The sequence below is a fragment of the Papio anubis genome, chromosome 9 (genome assembly GCF_008728515.1).
Source record: "Papio anubis isolate 15944 chromosome 9, Panubis1.0, whole genome shotgun sequence".
In the NCBI taxonomy this organism is placed as follows: Eukaryota; Metazoa; Chordata; class Mammalia; order Primates; family Cercopithecidae; genus Papio; species Papio anubis.
In genome coordinates, this window is record NC_044984.1 from 91,070,481 (window position 1) to 91,087,432 (window position 16,952).

The 16,952-nt window shown below is 40.3% G+C and overlaps 1 protein-coding gene across 3 annotated transcripts in view; it reads left to right on the plus strand.

The window, feature by feature from the left end:
* CFAP54 (cilia and flagella associated protein 54) overlaps positions 1-16,952 on the plus strand; it is a 370,431-nt gene that overhangs the window by 169,012 nt on the left and 184,467 nt on the right. For all 3 annotated transcript variants that reach the window (XM_017946132.3, XM_021922809.2, XM_021922810.2), the window contains 5 exons: positions 5,804-5,956; positions 8,300-8,494; positions 10,817-10,904; positions 11,205-11,414; positions 15,083-15,149. In XM_017946132.3, coding sequence (XP_017801621.3) covers positions 5,804-5,956; positions 8,300-8,494; positions 10,817-10,904; positions 11,205-11,414; positions 15,083-15,149 — 713 coding nt within the window. The remainder of the gene's footprint in view (positions 1-5,803; positions 5,957-8,299; positions 8,495-10,816; positions 10,905-11,204; positions 11,415-15,082; positions 15,150-16,952) is intronic.

The window sequence follows — 16,952 nt, forward strand, 5'->3', positions numbered from 1 at the left end:
GGGAGGTGCAGTCAGGCTACAGTAATCCTTTGGGTTGATTCTCAGTGGTGGTGGAAGCACAGACAGTTTGAGCAATCATTAGAACAGGAATAGTTGAATAGATAAAATTTTCTAAATACTGTAATGGCAGTAATAATTTATTAAACTGGAACTATAGCTTCTTTAATTTTTACAGTCAAAGGAGGTAGATATTATTATGCTCATATTACAGATGAGAAAATTAAATGTTACTAGTAATTAGTGGGCCTGTGATTCAAACTCTGCTTTAATTACTCAACCCTTGAGTGCTCCACTGTGCTACCAGGCTTCTTCGCCATTGCTCCCTTTCAGATTGGAATTGCCTCTAAATTTACAGCATTCAAGAAGAAATTTGCTGTATTTCAGTGGTCACTGAAGACAGACACTTTATTCTGACTTACTGTAATAGTGTGGCAATTTTTAGATGATCCTATATATTAATTATAGGTTTTACATGGAATCGTTATCATTAAAAACTTAACATCCTGTTGGGGTCCGCATGTTTCCTAAACAAAGGAATGAACACACAAGACAACACAAGACAAGACAAACATGGCGGCCGCCTAGAATGGCGCACTCTGCTTTATTTTATACAGTCGTTTGTGGAATGTTGCCAAGTCACAAGACACATTGTTGTTTTTCTGACCTTTCCCTGACTTTCTGGATTTTCAAGATGTTTACACATAAACAAGCCCCCAGGGTCTGCTGTTAGCAGCTGGCTCCTTTGTCCTCCCTGTAAACAGGGAAGGAAGGCCCTGCTTCGTTTGCGAGAGCAGGACTTACGGGGAACGCCCTACTTCGTTTGCGAGAACAGGACTTATTGGGAACACCCTGTTTGTGAGCATGTAGTCCTCTACAGCATCCAACTTGCAGCTCTTTCTAAGATTTTAGGACCTCTGTTATTGGGAATGTTTTTTGGTCTATGCTCTTGGGTTTATTTGGCAAAGTTTTAAAATGCTGAATTTTTTCAGTATACTGAACTCAGATCATCAACGTATTTGTCAGCATGTTGGGTCTTATGTATGTCCTCACCCTGATATGTCTGCAATTCTTTTAAAAGGTAGAGTACTCATGGTGGTTTCCACACCAGATCGCTGCTTTAGACCATCCTAGATTTTCTTTTGGCATAACGGCATTTAGTGGTGATGCTTGGTACATTTAATTCTTCAGAATAGATATTGCAATGCTCCAGTGCCTAGGAACATTTGGTGTACTCATTATTTAACAGCATCCTATTCTCCCTTCGACTATTTAATAATGCATATGTAATTTGGTGTAGTCTCTGTAGGATTTGGAGAAGTGAGAACACCTCATTTTATAGATATTCTTGTATGGGTGAGTAACTTGCCTGCTTGTTAAGCTCCATAGGGGAGATAACTCTATGGATATGCCATTTATTGAAGCTGTTTTTGCATTCTGTCTGGGATCTGTCTCTTGGGTTTTGACCTTACTGATGTTTAAGTTCTCTGGTAGAGTTATTCAGTCCTCCGGTGTGCTGAAATTTTCAACTCTTTGGCAGGTATGTTTTATTAGTGCCTTTGGGCATTTGGATTGATGTGGCCACAAGTGTAGGAAGCAGTCCAAATTTCAGATCACTTGCTGGGATCCTTCCATGGTGGACCCATCTCTCAGGAGTCATTGGCATTTCAGCTTTCATTTCTACATTGGTACAATGAAAGGCACAATGTTTTTCATTCTTCTTTTTTTTTTTTTTTTTGTTTCTTCTCCTCCTTCTTCTTTCTTACCTATTTCAAATGGTTGAGGCTATTAGTGCCTCTGGAATAGCCTTCTTAAATTATCCATGGACGTTTTCAGAGAAGAACCCCCTTGAGGCAAAGCTGTCAAGATAAGGACTCTGAAGCTAATGCCACCTCCTCATTGCTTTGCATCATTTATCTCATGTAGACAGCCACGCCACCACCAACAGGACCCTAATTAGACAACCAGGAAAAAGATATGCAGGGTTTGAAAAAAGGGGAGAAAAAGAAAGTGAAATATAGTTTAGGAAGAACACAAAGAGGAATTATTTATCAGCCAGATAAAAAAGTAGTGGGATGATTTCATTCAGACTGTTCTTACTATAAATAAAAATTTTCAGATTTTATTCTAGAATATAAGCTTGGTGAGAACAGAGACTATGCCTGTTTTGTTCACTTGCGTCTCTCTTCGGTGCCTGGCACAGTGCCTAGTACTTGTGAGTGCTCAATTTATCTTTTAAAAATACATGACCAGTGGTCATGATGTGAGCCTTCATCTGCTGAATGCTCACTCCACGACAGGCTCTGTGCTAGACACTCTGCACCTCCACACACAGGTTAAAATGGTAACCCTCTGAGTCATCCTGATTTCGGTGAGAGGGGTGCTCTGGGACGAAATAGGACAGAGACAAGCCTGAGAAAAGTTAATGAAGGAAGAATTATCGCAGTTTTAACAGATATTTAAAACTATGGCTTAGAGAAAGTAACTATCTCATATTATTGTATGTGGGGGCTTCCAGCTTTCCTCCTTTCATTTACTTGCTGTTATGGGCTGAATATTTGTGGTCTCCCCCACCTAAATGTTAAAATCCTCACCCCTAATGTGATGGTCTTAGGAAGTGGGTCCTTTGGAGGATAAATTAGGTCATGAGGGTGGAGCCCTTATGAATGGCATTGGTGTCTTTATATTTATTTATTTATTTATTTATTTATTTTGAGGTGGAGATTCATTCCATCGCCCAGGCTGGAGTGCAGTAGCACAATCTCAGTTCCCTGCAACCTCCACCTCTGGGGTTCAAGTGATTCTCCTGCCTCAGCCTCCTGAGTAGCTGGGACTACAGGTGCCCGCCACCACACCTGGCTAATTTTTGTATTTTTAGTAGAGACGGAGTTTCACCTTGTCTCCTGACCTGGGGTGATCCACCCGCCTTGGCCTCCCAAAGTGCTGGGATTACAGGCATGAACCACCACACCTGGCCTGGTGTCTACAAAAGAGACCCCAGGTTGCTCTGTAGCCCACTTCTATCATGGGAGGGAGGACCAATGAGAAGGTAACCATCTGCGAGCCAGGGAGAGGGCCCTCACCAGAACCCTACCATTCTGGTCTCCTGATCTCAGACTTCTAGCCCCAAATATCTGTGCAGAATAAATTTATTTTGTTTTCTTTTTTTTTGAGACAAGGTCTCACTCTGTCACCCAGGCTGGAGTGCAATAGTATGATCATAGCTCACTGTAGCCTGGAACTCCTGGGCTCAGGTGATCATCCCGCTTCAGCCTCTCAAGTAGCTAGGACTACAGGCACATGCCCCTGTACCCGGCTAATTTATTTTATTTTTGTGTAGAGACAGGGTCTTGCTTTATTGTCCAGGCCAGTCTTGAACTCCTGGCTTCAAGGGATCCTCCCTGCCTCATCCTCCCAAAGTGCTGGGATTACAGGCATGAGCCATAGTGCCTGATGAGAAATAAATTTCTGTTGTTTATAATCCACCCAGTCTATGGTAGTTTCTCATAGCACTTTCAACCCTGCCTAGCTGTTCCTGTTCTTATTCTAACTATCTAAAACCGCTTGCCTCTTTTGTCCTAATACTTGCTTAACTTCTTTTCCTGAGATCACTCTCTAAGGAGAAAACGATAAAAGCCAAGCTCATGAATTCTTGCAAGAAAAATAGAGAAACAGAACAGAAACCTACAATCTTTGGGATGTTGTGGATGAGGGTGGGGTCATGAGGAGTAGGAGGCCTGCCTGCTGGCACCATGGAGGACTGGGCATGGCTTAGCAGAGAGGGACACTAAGCAGGGAGATGGTGGGGACAGGGCAGAGCAGACAGGAGAGTGAAACTGGTAAGGAAGAAGAATGAGAGCTCCAGGGAGTTCACAAGAGCCACTGTGGCCTAAGTATTTGATTCTCTTAAATGTGTGATAGAGAATTGTGTCAAGACTGAATTTGCAGAGGAAACAATTACTTCTGTCAATGTGGCCATGTCCCTGGTTTGACTGAAGCCTCCAGGATTTCTGGATATAAGGGTATGTTGAAAGATGTTGTCTCTGTGGCCACAGAAAGTTACCCTGTGTTATTTATTCCATCAGGAACTCCCTGCTCCCTGGGCTCATAATGACTCCAGGTTTCTTCCCTTATTAACTTTCTTCAGGCTTATTCCTGTCCTGTTCTTGAGGACAAATCTGGGTCACAAATCTGGGTCATTGTCTGTTACCCAAGATTTGTTGTCCTTTGGCGAATCATCTGGGGAAGGCACTGGACTTGAACACCAGTTCTTCTGCTCATCTCTTCTTAAGGGCTTCAAACAAGGTCATACCTCTCAACTTCACCTTTCCTCCTTTGTAAAGCGTCAGTGATTTCTACTCCTGGCCATTTTTAAGGTGCTGTGAGGATCAACTGAGATTAACCTTTAGAAGTTGTTAACTTCTATGCCCCTTTTAAAAAATATTTTTAATTAATTTTTTTTTTTCTGAGATGGAGTCTTCACGTACTCTGTCACCCAGGCTGGAGTGCAGTGGCGGGATTTTGGTTCACTGCAACCTCCACCTCCCAGGTTCAAGTGATTTCCCCTGCCTCAGCCTCCTCAGTTGCTGGGATTACAGGCATGTGCCATCATGCCTAGCTAATTTTTGTGTTTTTAGTAGAGACGGGGTTTCACTGTGTTGGCCAGAATGGTCTCAAAGTCCTGACCTCAAGTGATCCACCTGCCACGGCCTCCCAAAGTGCTGGGATTACAGGTGTGAGCTGCCTCGCCCTGCCTAGCTGTTCCTGTTCTTATTCTAACTATCTAAAACCACTTGCCTCTTTTGTCCTAATCAAGTTTTCCCTATTCTCGAAGGCACAGCTGGCCTATCTTCTCTTCCACAAGGTCTTCGTTGCTCACCTTTTCCTGCCTACACTGATCTCTGTCTTCCATCTTTCCCTTATTTTGGCATGTAACCAAATATTCCCAGCAAATGTGACTTTATTACTCCAATGTTGGAGTGTCCCATCCCTTCAGCTAGATAGTGAGTTTCTTGAGGGCAAAGATCGTGCCTCTTAACCTCTTCCAGCTTACCGTGTAAATTGCTATACTGCTAAGACCTTAGATTTTACAGGGGGGCTTCCACTTGTTCAACTTGTTGAAGAAACACATTCTTTTGTTATTCAGTCCTGCAAACTGTGATTCCTCTCTCTTGGTCCTGCTTCATGATGTATGCAGCAATTCTGCAGCTGAAGTCTCAGGCCCTCACTCACTCTTCAGAGACCTCAAAGCAACTCTCTCTCACTATCTCCTCTTTCTGGGCACTTTTCAGGAGTTAGTTAGTTCTATACCCACTCCTGGGTCCCCCTCTTCCTTTCCTCTGCACCTTCCAGTATTAGGAACCTGTCTTTTCCTTCCCTTCAGAGAGTAGATGCCCATCTCCAAGCAACTTTATTTCTTCCTTTCTTTGTTTCTTCTTTTCGTCTCTTTCTCAAGACACCTTTGCTTTGAAGAGGCTGCTGAAAAGAAGTAGAATATTTCATTTTTTATGATCAGCAAAAGAAAAAGAAGGAGGCTTCATGGGGAAAATTGGCAAGATCTAAAGTTATTTGCATTTCATAGGATCAAAAGTTTTCCAAGTTTTTTTTTTTTTTAAAAGGACCTTCAAGTATACTAAAAGAAAAAAAAATGATCCTAATGTTGAAACACCTGCTGCAGATCGGGGGGCTTTGAATTTAGCGGCTTTAGGTTGGGACCAATAAATTCTCTGAATTCGAAACTTACTGGCTCTTACCTTGGCTTGGTGCAGCATTTCATCCCCAGCGTTCCTCTTTTCTTTCCTTTCAGAATACAGCCGAGCCAAAGCGCTTGTCTGCGTGCCCGTGGACGTGACAGACACCTTGAGGTGTTTTAGAGAGACACTGGAAAAATCCAAATACCATAACAGATCAATGCGACACAGCAGAAAGTTGCTTTCATTATTTCTTGCACAGACACAAGGTAAAATGCACGTTCTGTATCTCTGAATCTTTCTTTATGTGGGGTGACCACCCTGTGGATATCCCTCTTCTGCCCTCTCGTTCTTCCCCCCCGTGTACATGCAGCACTCCCTGATGCCTTTCACTTTCCTCTTGTCTAGTGGATCTAGTCTCTCTCTTACACTTTAACCAATGCACTTTCTCACTCACTGACTTTTATGCTTTCTGTGAAACTAGCAAACTCTCTTGAGTACAGTAGATGTGACAATATTCATTAATTTTAGGTTCTGTACATTTATGTTCTTCTTACAGTTTTCTTTGAAGGTATGGCACTATAGTCTTGTTTTACTTCGTGAGTAGATAGATTGAATCATACTGAGTTAATTAGAACCTTTTACCAAAACACTACTTTATCAGTGGCAAAGAAATGGATACCTTTTAAAACAAGCATCAACAAGATTTCTTATTAATACTATAGATTTTGATCTTAGGGGTTTTATTTTAGCTTAAAGTAAGATATTGTTGGTTGTTTATTTGTTTTCTCTTTTAACATCTATCTGCTTGTGAATTAAAGCAAAGCTGGCTTTGAGTGATTAAATGGTAACCTCAGAGAAGAGTACATTCAAATTTAGGCTGGAAAAATCCTGAACTATCTATTCTTAAGTTATTTAAAATTTTTAAAAATCCTATTTTATATTTATGATTCTCACTATTCAAGTTGGTCAGAATAATAAGAATACATTTAAATAATAGGCAAATACATGTAAAATAGTATAAAGTTATTAAAAATAGATTTAAACTTCTACTTAATTAAAATGCTAATTTCCACTGAAATGATCTTTTAGAAATTTGACCAATTTTTTTAACAACCACAGGCAGAGTTTTATTTGTTTACGTATTTATTTGTCTATTATTGTTGCCCGCCCCCCACGCTTTCTATGATATGTATCCGTAGTTTTTGGTTATATTGTCTGCAGACTCACAGTATGTTAAATTAGCTCTCCATATCCTGTTTGGCTTCTTTTAATTGCTCCATGCATTAACAGTGGGTAAGGCTGGCTGGGCACCATGGCTCACGCCTGTAATCCCAGCACTTTGGGAGGCCAAGGAGGGCAGATCATTTGAGGTCAGGAGTTCGAGACCAGCCTGGCCAACACGTGAAACTCTGTTTCTACTAAAAATACAAAAATTAGCCAGGTGTGGTTGTGTGCACCTGTAATTCCAGCTACTCGGGAGGCTGAGGCGTGAGAATCGCTTGAACCAGGGAGGCAGAGGTTGCAGTGAGCTGAGATTGTGCCACTGCACTCCAGCCTGGTGACAAAGCGAGACTATCTCAAAACAAAACAAAGCAAAACAGAAACGCACCCGCCCCCCGCCACAAAAAACAGTGGGTAAGGGCATAAATAAAAAGGCAAATACAATTCCTAGGAATGGTTTACACCAACTCACTCTGAATCTCACCTGGTACCAAAATATTTTCAGTAGTTTATCTCTAGTCCTCAGACTGTAGACTTCAAAATCTATACTAGCTTCTTTCTCTATTACTTTTAACTGCTTCCCCTAGAGTATAGATTTTTTTTTTCCCATGTGTTCTCTGATCTTATAAAGAGACAAGTTTTTTCTTTTTTTTTTTTTTTTGTCTCATACCAGAACTGCTTGTGTGTTGCTTCTATCCCAGAGGTTTCTGCCCCAGAGGCACACTAACACCTTATTGTTGGAAGCTATTTAAAAAAGGCAAACTCAGACTATGCAACTTCCACCAGTCCCCCAAGAGCAATGCATTATCTCAATATTTGCTTTCTGGCTGACAGTCCTCTGTAGTGCTGTTTTTTTTTTTTTTTTTTGAGACGGAGTCGTGCTCTATTGCCCAGGCTGGGGTGCAATGGGGCGATCTCAGCTCACTACAACCTCTGCCTTCTGGGTTTAAGCAATTCTTCTGCCTCAGCCTCCCGAGTAGCTGGGATTACAGACATGTACCACCATGCTCGGCTAATTTATTTTTAGTGGAGATGAGGCTTCACTATGTTGGTCAGGCTGATCTTGAACTCCTGACCTCAGGTCATCCACCTGTCTCGGCCTCCCAAAATGCTGGGATTGTAGGCATGAGCCACTGTGCCTGGCCCCTCTGTAGTGTTTTTGATGAAATAAGGCAGACATGGAGCCTATCCACACATACCTAGGATCTTTAGATATGATCCTGGATACTAAGTTTAAGGACATAGTGTCCCTCAAACTACAAAAATGTCTCCGCTCTATACAAAATATTTCCTTTCTTTTTGCTATCCATTTTCTCTACCTTCCCTCCCAACTTCCCTTCTTTCTACATTTTAAATTTATTTCTTCTTCTTATTTTTCATGAATTTAGGAGAGAAAGGAGGAATAAACAATTCAAAAGGTACTTCTGGAAAGGTGGAATTTTGCCTGGGGACAGAGGAGATGCATATGTCAATACCCCCTGACCTTTCTCAGGAGCACTTCAGAGTTTTTAGTTCCGTGGAGAAAAGCAAACTTCCATATTCACAACTTGGACTTGTAATTTCTTCTTATCACCAAACTATTGGTAAGAGTTAGCAATTATGTATTCATTTTCTTTAATTTTTTTTTTTTTTTTTTTTTTTTGAGACGAGGTCTCATTTTGTCATCCAGGCTGGCGTGCAGTGGTGCTATCACAGCTCACTGCAGCCTCAACCTTTGGGGCTCAATCTATCCCCTCCCACTTCAGTCTCCCGAGCAGCTGGGACCGCAGGCTCACACCACCACACCTGACTAATTTTCATATTTTTTGTAGACATAGAGTTTCGCCATGTTGCCTAGACTGATCTCGAACTGTTGGTTTCAAGCTATAAGCCTGCCTCAGCCTCCCAAAATACTGGTACAGGAGTGAGTCGCTATACCCGGCTATGTCTCCATTTTCTATATGACCTTCTACATTAATGCTGAGATTGCATCTGGTCCTGAAATCTTACCTTTAAAAGAAAGATAAAAGAACCTATACCCCTGCAGCAGTGACAGAACAGCCTGGAGACAGAAGAAGCTTCCAGCCTCCTCCCTTTACCCATTTTCTTAGCTTGGCCATCACGATTGTGAGATTCTAGGCCACCCTTCTGTTTATTCCTCTTTCATTGGAACTGTGAGCCCCTTGTGGGGATGGAGACGATGTTCTTTTTTTCTGGTCCCAGCTAATTCCATTTGCCTTGTCTTTCCCTTGATTTGGCTTTTCTACAGCTTCAGTAGTATATTCCCAACCCATACGATAGACCCAATGTCCTCTTTCTTTCTAACAGACATTTTATGATGCCCCCTTTACTTCCTGAAATAAAATTTATATTTAATATATTCTTATACACATTATTTTGAAAAAAATTATTATGAAGCTCTAAATATAAAAATAGGGGAGAAATAGCTTCACTTTATCATAAAAGAATCAGTTTGTTGGTATGTAAATGCTCAGGCATTAGAAGCTGTAAAGAAATAATCAGATGCTTGTATCCTGGATATGGAATCACCATGAATGTGACAGCTGCGTATGCAGACAGAGACAGGTATGTTGTATTGGTGACTCAAATACTATCAACATGGTTAAATTCTGTGATATTTTCTAAAATGGCAAATAAATCTTGGTAAAGTCCTGAGCAAAACAAAGAACTACAGTGATTGCAATGTCTGGAAAATTTAGAAATCATGGACATTTAGAAATCATGCAGAAATACCCTTTTTATGTGGAAAACGAAGTTCGATGTGACATTCAGATAGTTATAAACAGGCTTCTCATCTTTTCCTTCACTGTAGGGGAAGTTTCTGTGCCTTGCAGGCCATCTGACATCTTTGGTCTTAATCTATGAGTTACCAAAAGATGCCCCCATTGTGACATCTAACAAAACCCTTTCTCACATTTCTGAAATATCCTCTAGGGGACAGTATTGTCCTCATTAGAAACCACTGCCATGTTGGTTGGGGTTTTTGGCTACACATCCCAGAATGCATGCATTCACTAGAAAAAAAAAGTATATGATTTGTTGTTGTTGTTGTTTTTGATTGACACGGAGTCCCACTCTGTTGCCCAGTCTGGAGTACAGTGGCGTGATCTTGGCTCTGATCACTGCAACCTCCACCTCCTGGGTTCAAGCAATTCTCTTGCCTCAGCCTCCTGAGTAGCTGGGATTACAGGCGTGTGCCACCATACCTGGGTAATTTTTATATGTTTAGTAGAGACGGGGTTTCACCCTGTTGACCAGGCTGGTCTCGAACTCCTGACCTCAGGTGATCTGCCTGGTTTGGCCTCCCAAAGTGCTGGGATTATAGGCATGAGCTACCTTGCTGGTCCAATTAGGTGATATTAAAGATATTTTCTGCCTTCAGGTAAAAGGAGAAATCTGATATGTGGTGATCTTGTCACATGTCTGCTAAAAAACAAACCCTTTGACCCTTCCCATCTGCTATAGGATAACATCCACTTTCCTCCAAGCTGCAGTCAGAGGCCCTCAGAGTCTGACCACTGCCTCCCACTTCAGACTCAGTTCACCCTCTCCAGAAAACCATACTCCAGTCATGCCCATCATTCCTATGCATACCCAGCCATTTTCCCTTACATGCCGTTTCTAATTTTCTCTTCTCCTGTCTCTACCTGTATGACTTTTATTCTTCACGAAGCCCCATTATTACTATCTGTTAGAGCCAGTCTTTCATTCTGTAATCAAATAGAACGTTTGCTTGCTCTCTGTGTATATATATTGTGTGACATTTGAAGGCGCTGTTAACTTGGAGTTTGCTTACTGCAATCTACACAGTTAAGGAATAGTGCAGTTTAAAATATTCTTGCAAATATAAAGAAAATATTTTTCTAGGAACTGACATTTGTTCTTTTACTTGATTAAAAATATAGATGTTCTCCAAGCCAGCAATCAAAGAAGTCTTAAAGTTCAGGCGTTGCATTCACTTGGAAGTCTTCTTATCTTCGCAGAAAAGAAAAGGTAGATTTTTAGAAGTCTGTAGAACAAGGGCAAAAGTTTTTTATTTTCTTGTTTGAAGAAGTTTTTAATGATTATGAAAAAACATTGTCATTCATAAATTTTAGTTCTTCAACAATACTACATTGCTACATTTTATTCATCAAATACTACCTGAGAGAAACCATTAAGAACAGTGAATGTATGTATAGTTATACGTATGTTAATTGATGTTGCTTCGGTGTATTTGCTTTCCCTTCTGGAAGATAGATTTAATAATGGGTCTCAGAAAACGTACTGCTTGATGCTTTGTCTCTGTTTTAGGGCTGCTTTTAAGTGTTGGTGTCAAGCTCTTGATGACATATTCAGAAAACCAGACGTGCTGCACACGTGGAAAGAATTTGGCCCCTCGCTCACCAATGTCACCAACAGCCATTCACCTCTGGGTTTCAAAGACTACAGTGAGGAGTTTCTGTCAAGAGTTGGCATCTGGGGGTGTTTGCAAGGAGGAGTCATATCAGCAAAGATAGCACAGTGAGTGTGAGGATAGAAGGATCCACATACTAGCTAACAGCTTCCTTGTAGGGTGCCCCCCTGTGCCATGCAAAATGCAATGCCTCATGCACACTGGATTTCTGGGAGGTTATGTCCATATCATACAGGGCCTTACAGTTTATTTACTTATTTGTGATGTTTATTGCTTATGATGATCTCCTTTTCCTGTAACACAACTCTTGCCCCAAAATATCAGTGTCACCTGGGCCCAGGTGTTTGCTTTGCTTACTCATGGATCCCAAGTTCCAGATATGCATTCAATAACTATTTGGTTTTTTTGTTGTTGTTTGTTTTTTTTTTTGAGACGGAGTCTCACTCTGTCACCCTGACTGGAGTGTAGTGGCTTGATCTCGGCTCACTGCAACCTCTGTCTCCTGGGTTCAAGAGATTCTCCTGCTTCAGCCTCCTGAGTAGCTGGGATTACAGGTGCCCACCACCATGCCCAGCTAATTCTTTTGTAATTTTAGTAGAGACAGGATTTCACCACGTTGGCCAGGCTGGTCTGGAACTCCTGAGTTCCGATGGTCTGCCCACCTCAGCTTCCCAAAGTGTTGGGATTACAGGCGTGAGCCATGGCGTCTGGCTCAACAATGACTTTCTGAGTGGTCAGATGAATGAGCAATTGGTAAGAGAGCAGGAAAACAGTGTGGAGGCAGTCAGGCATGGGCCTCATCCAAAAGTGTATTAGAAACCAGTTACTTTCAACAAGTTTCACATTCCTTCTGAGACTCAGTGTCCTTATCTCTAAGCCAAGGTGGTAAAAATTACATGCCATACTGTATCAATTTGCTAGGCTGTCGTAACAAAGTACCACAGACTGGGTGGCTTAAACAACATAACTTCGTTATCTCATGATTCTGAAGGCTAGAAGTTGGAGAACAAGGTGTTGGTTAATCGGTTTCTTCTGAATCCTCTCTTCTTGGCTTGTAGAAAGACCACTATGTCCACATGTGGTCTTTCCTCGGCATGTCAATGTCCTAATCTCCTCTTCTTATAAGGATACCAGTCATATTGGATTAGGGCCCAACTCTGTGGCCTCATTTTAACTTAGTTACTTACCTCTTTCGATGCCCTGTCTCCAAGCATGGTCACAATCTGAGGTTACTGGGTATGTTAGGCTGTTCTTGCTTTGCTACAAAGAAATACCCAAGACTGAGTAATTTATAAAGAAAAGAGGTTTGATTGGTTCTTGATTCTGCAGGCTGTACAGAGAGCATGGTACCAGCATCTGCTGGGTTTCTGGAGAGGCCTCAGGATGCTTTCAGTTATGACAGAAGGCCATATTTGAATATAGGAGCCCGCATCTCACATGGCAAGAATGGGAGCAAGAGAGAGTGGGAGGTGCCACACTTTTTAGACAACCAGATGTGATGTGAACTCACTCATCACCAAGGAGATGGCACTAAGCCATTCGTGAGGGATCCACCACCGTGATCCTACTACCTCCTGCCAGGCCCCACCTCCAATACTAGGGATTACAGTTTAGTATGAGATTTGATGGGGATGTATATTCAAACTATATCACTAAGAGTTAGGACTTCAACATATGAATTTCTAGGGGACACAATTTAGCCCATAATACATACTGTATTACTGTCCTTTTTTGCTGCTGTAAAAAATTACCCTAAACCTAGTGGCTTAAAACAAAATAGATTTATTCTTTTACAGTTATAGAGTTCAGAAATCATAAAATTAGTATGTCAGCAGGGCTGTGCTTCCGCTGGAGGCTCTTGGGGAGAAGCTGATTCCTTATCTTTTCCAGCTTCTTGAGGCCTCCTGCATTCCTTGGTCCATGACCCCACCTTCTATCTTTAAGACCAACACCTTAGCATCTTTCCCCCACACCTGCCCCTCTCTGTCTGTCTCTCACATCTTCCATCTTCACATCTCCTTCTCTGTCTCTGACCCTCCTGCCTTTCCCTTATAAAGGCCATTGTGACAATCCAGGATAATCTTCCCTATCTCAGTGGCCTTAATTTAATCATATCTGCAAAGTCTTTGTTGCCCTATAAGGTCACATATTCATAGGTTCTGGAGATAAGGTCATGAATATCTTTGGGGGTCCATTATTTAGCCTACCACACATAACACATGTGAATGTCTTTAACAATGGCTTATGCATAGCTAGCACTCACAAATATCTGAAGTATTTCAAATTTCTGATTAACATGAGAAATTTGAAAAGTATGGAGGGATTAGAGGTATAGGTTTCCTTCACCTCTCCAGTTACTTCTTTAGCTGACCTGTCGGAGGTGGTGAGCAACAACCTGCATAGTGTTTTAAGCTGTAGAGCACACTTAAAAAAACTTACCTGTTCCTAGGTGGTGATCACATTGCTTTCAGATTAGCATCTTCAGTCAGGGAAGTAAGAAAGTACTGCTTTAAAAGTATTAAATGTCAAAGATTTAGACTTCTGTCAAGTTTAATTTTTTTGTGCTCCTGGGATAGAACACACACACTCTCTCTCTCTCTTTCTCTCTCTCTCTCTGTCTCTTTGTCTCCTGAAACAGTCTGAGCTTATGACTTAGTGGAGCTTGTCAATTGGGAATGGAAAAGCCAAGGAAAGGAACAGGTTGGAAAGGAACAGCTACAGGCTTCCTGCCAGAGGGCACCTCCGCTTCTCTGAGCTTCTGAAGTTATTACCTAGTGATTTTTAACAAACAGAAAGTAATTTCCTGGTTTCCCAGCTGGAAGTCTGACTGTCATAGGAGATGTCATTCTACAGGGGCTTTGGCTGTTTTCCTAGACTCCCTGAGTAGAGGAAACTCTTCTCCCCCCTGTAAAATACCGCACTTGAAGATCCACACAGTGAAGCTGAACTGAGGTAGACATTGTTATTAATGTAGTGAACTTGACTGGTTTTATCTAAGAAAGACTTAGGAGAAGGTAATGTGGTTGGTAGTTGCAAATGTGAATTTTAAGACTCTTATATAGAAAACTCAAACTCTTCTTCTAACGGACATAAAATGAAAGAGTTGTAAATGGAGAGATATTAATGTTTGGTGGAGATACTTAATGTTGTGAACGGCTCCATAATAAACAGCTAGAGAGAAAATACAATGCTTCAGTCTTCAGGTGGAATTATTTAACCGCACTCATCAAAAGCCTTTACTGTGCACCCACTTTTACCAAAAGCTTTCACTTCCAGGGCTTCATTCAGTGGAACCGATAGGATAAGTGCCCAAAAGTGTAGGCATAACAATGTTTACCTCAGCATTGGAAAACGCCAGTGGAGATTCATATTTTTATGTTATGGCACATCTGTATGATAAAACATTAAAGTTCTTTAGAATAATGATATAGTCCGTTATGTCTGTGAATGAAAAATTTGTTTATAAAGTTGTATGTATTGCCTAATTCTACTCTTAATGTGTATGTATGTGTTTCTCTGTGTGTATAGTTATATACAGAAAAAATATATATAAGGAAATTGACTAAAATGTTACTAGTAATCATGTTTAGGCAGTAGGATTACAGGGGATTTTTTTATCTTCTTTAATGTATTTTCCTTTTATTTTCTTATATATTTATATGTATATTTTTTCTTATACATTTTGTGTTCTAAATATGTATGTAAAGACATATTCATATCAAAATGTTTTTGGAAAATTTTTACTAATCAGTTTATTTTTCTTATACTTACTTAGATTTATTAAGTCATTGAATGTTGAAAAGAAAACTGACTGTTGCATTTTGTCTGCATTACTCTTTCAGGTAACGCTTTATTTATGTATGTTTTTCCATGGTAGCACAACCATTCATTGGATCAGTAAAAAAAGTTTATCATATTCAGAAAACTCAGGTAGCAAAATAGCATGAATCTTGATTAAATATCACAAGCCCATCTTTCTCTTGATCGCTGAACCCCTGTGAGACCTTCACCTTTAATTTCTTTTTTTTCTTTTTTTTTGAGATGGAGTCTCACTCTGTCGCCCAAGCTGGAGTGCAGTGGTGCAATCTCAGCTCACTGCGACCTCTACCTCCCAGGTTCAAGCGATTCCTGTGCCTCAGCCTCCCAAGTGGCTGGGATTACAGGCACGTACCACCACACCTAGCTAATTTCTTGTATTTTTAGTAGAGCTAGGGTTTTACCATGTTGGCCAGGCTAGTCTCGAACTCCTGACCTCAGGTGATCTACCTGCCTTGGCCTCCCAAAGTGCTGGGATTATAGGTGTGAGGCACTGTGCCTGGCCCACCTTTAATATTTAACAGAGTCAGTTTTCTCCTTTACACTACAGAAGAAGGAATTTTACAGATGGGGAAACTGAGTCTTCTGTCATTAGGAAGATCATGTTACTAGTAATCAGTATGAAGCCAGTCTGTTTGACTTCAAATAGTTGCCTTAGGTTACCTCGTCTCTAAATTCAGTTTTGCTTGGTTATATGATATAAAATCTATCTTATGATGAAGGTGAAAAATAACTTGAAGACTACAGGAGAGGTGTTCTTGCAGTTCTCAGAATTTTGGTTTGACTTCACTGAAGAAGAAAGGAGCTTTTATCTGAAATACAAGACATTTTGAAATTCCAAAATGTAACCAAGGACCTTTGCAATCTACTAAAGGTTCTATTTACTTTGAAAGATGGGCACTCTTGTTCTGTGTATCAGAGAAGTCTCATAGCTTATGAAATCTAAATAAGTGAGTTCTTCAGGAAGGGCTTCTCTGAATGTAAGGCCAGACTTTTCAATTTTCTTATGTTCCTTATACCTCTTATCTGGGCTTTAAAGGGAAGAAGTACAAGAGGCAGAGGTGCAAAGGAAATGACCCAACTCTGACTTGTTAAATCGCATTCTTTACTTTCTGATACTCCTTGTTCTTGAAGATAATGCTGTTTATGTTTTAGAAAATATGTGTTTTAACAAGTATTTAACTTTTTGCTTAATGTGGACAATAATGTGTGTATTATTTCTTAGTAATACTATACCTAAAATAAAAATTAGCTGGTGGGATTTATCTTAAAAGCCTATTAATTCTTTTTATGATTTTAAAACAAATGTATGATAGTAAAAATTTCAACAACTACAAAGTATTTTAGAATAGTATATCTCGTGACCTTAATAAGCCATTGGATTGAAATTCTTTCTGATATATACATTAAAATAATTTCATAATGCATTTGTCATTAAGAAATTTTAATTGTTAAAATAACAAAGAAGCACCCTTAAATGAAAAATGTGGTTTTACATATTCATCTTGTCTCCCCAACATCTAGTGTAATGTTGGTTACATAAATTACCAAAAACTATTGGTCAAATTATAACAATAGTCTTTTCATTTAAGCAGTAAGAAGTTTGGAATTACCTATGCCTGATTGAGACTTCTGAAACAAGTAGTCATTTCCTCTACTTATAGCTTGGTATAGTGGAAAGAATATAGTTTGTTTTTTTGTTTTTTTTTTTTAGCTAAATAGACATGGCTTTGAATCTCCTTTCTGCCATTGTTAGCTATGTGACTTCAGATAAATTTTTTAAGCCTCAATTATATCATTTGTGACATAATAATCCTCCCTTCTAAGAG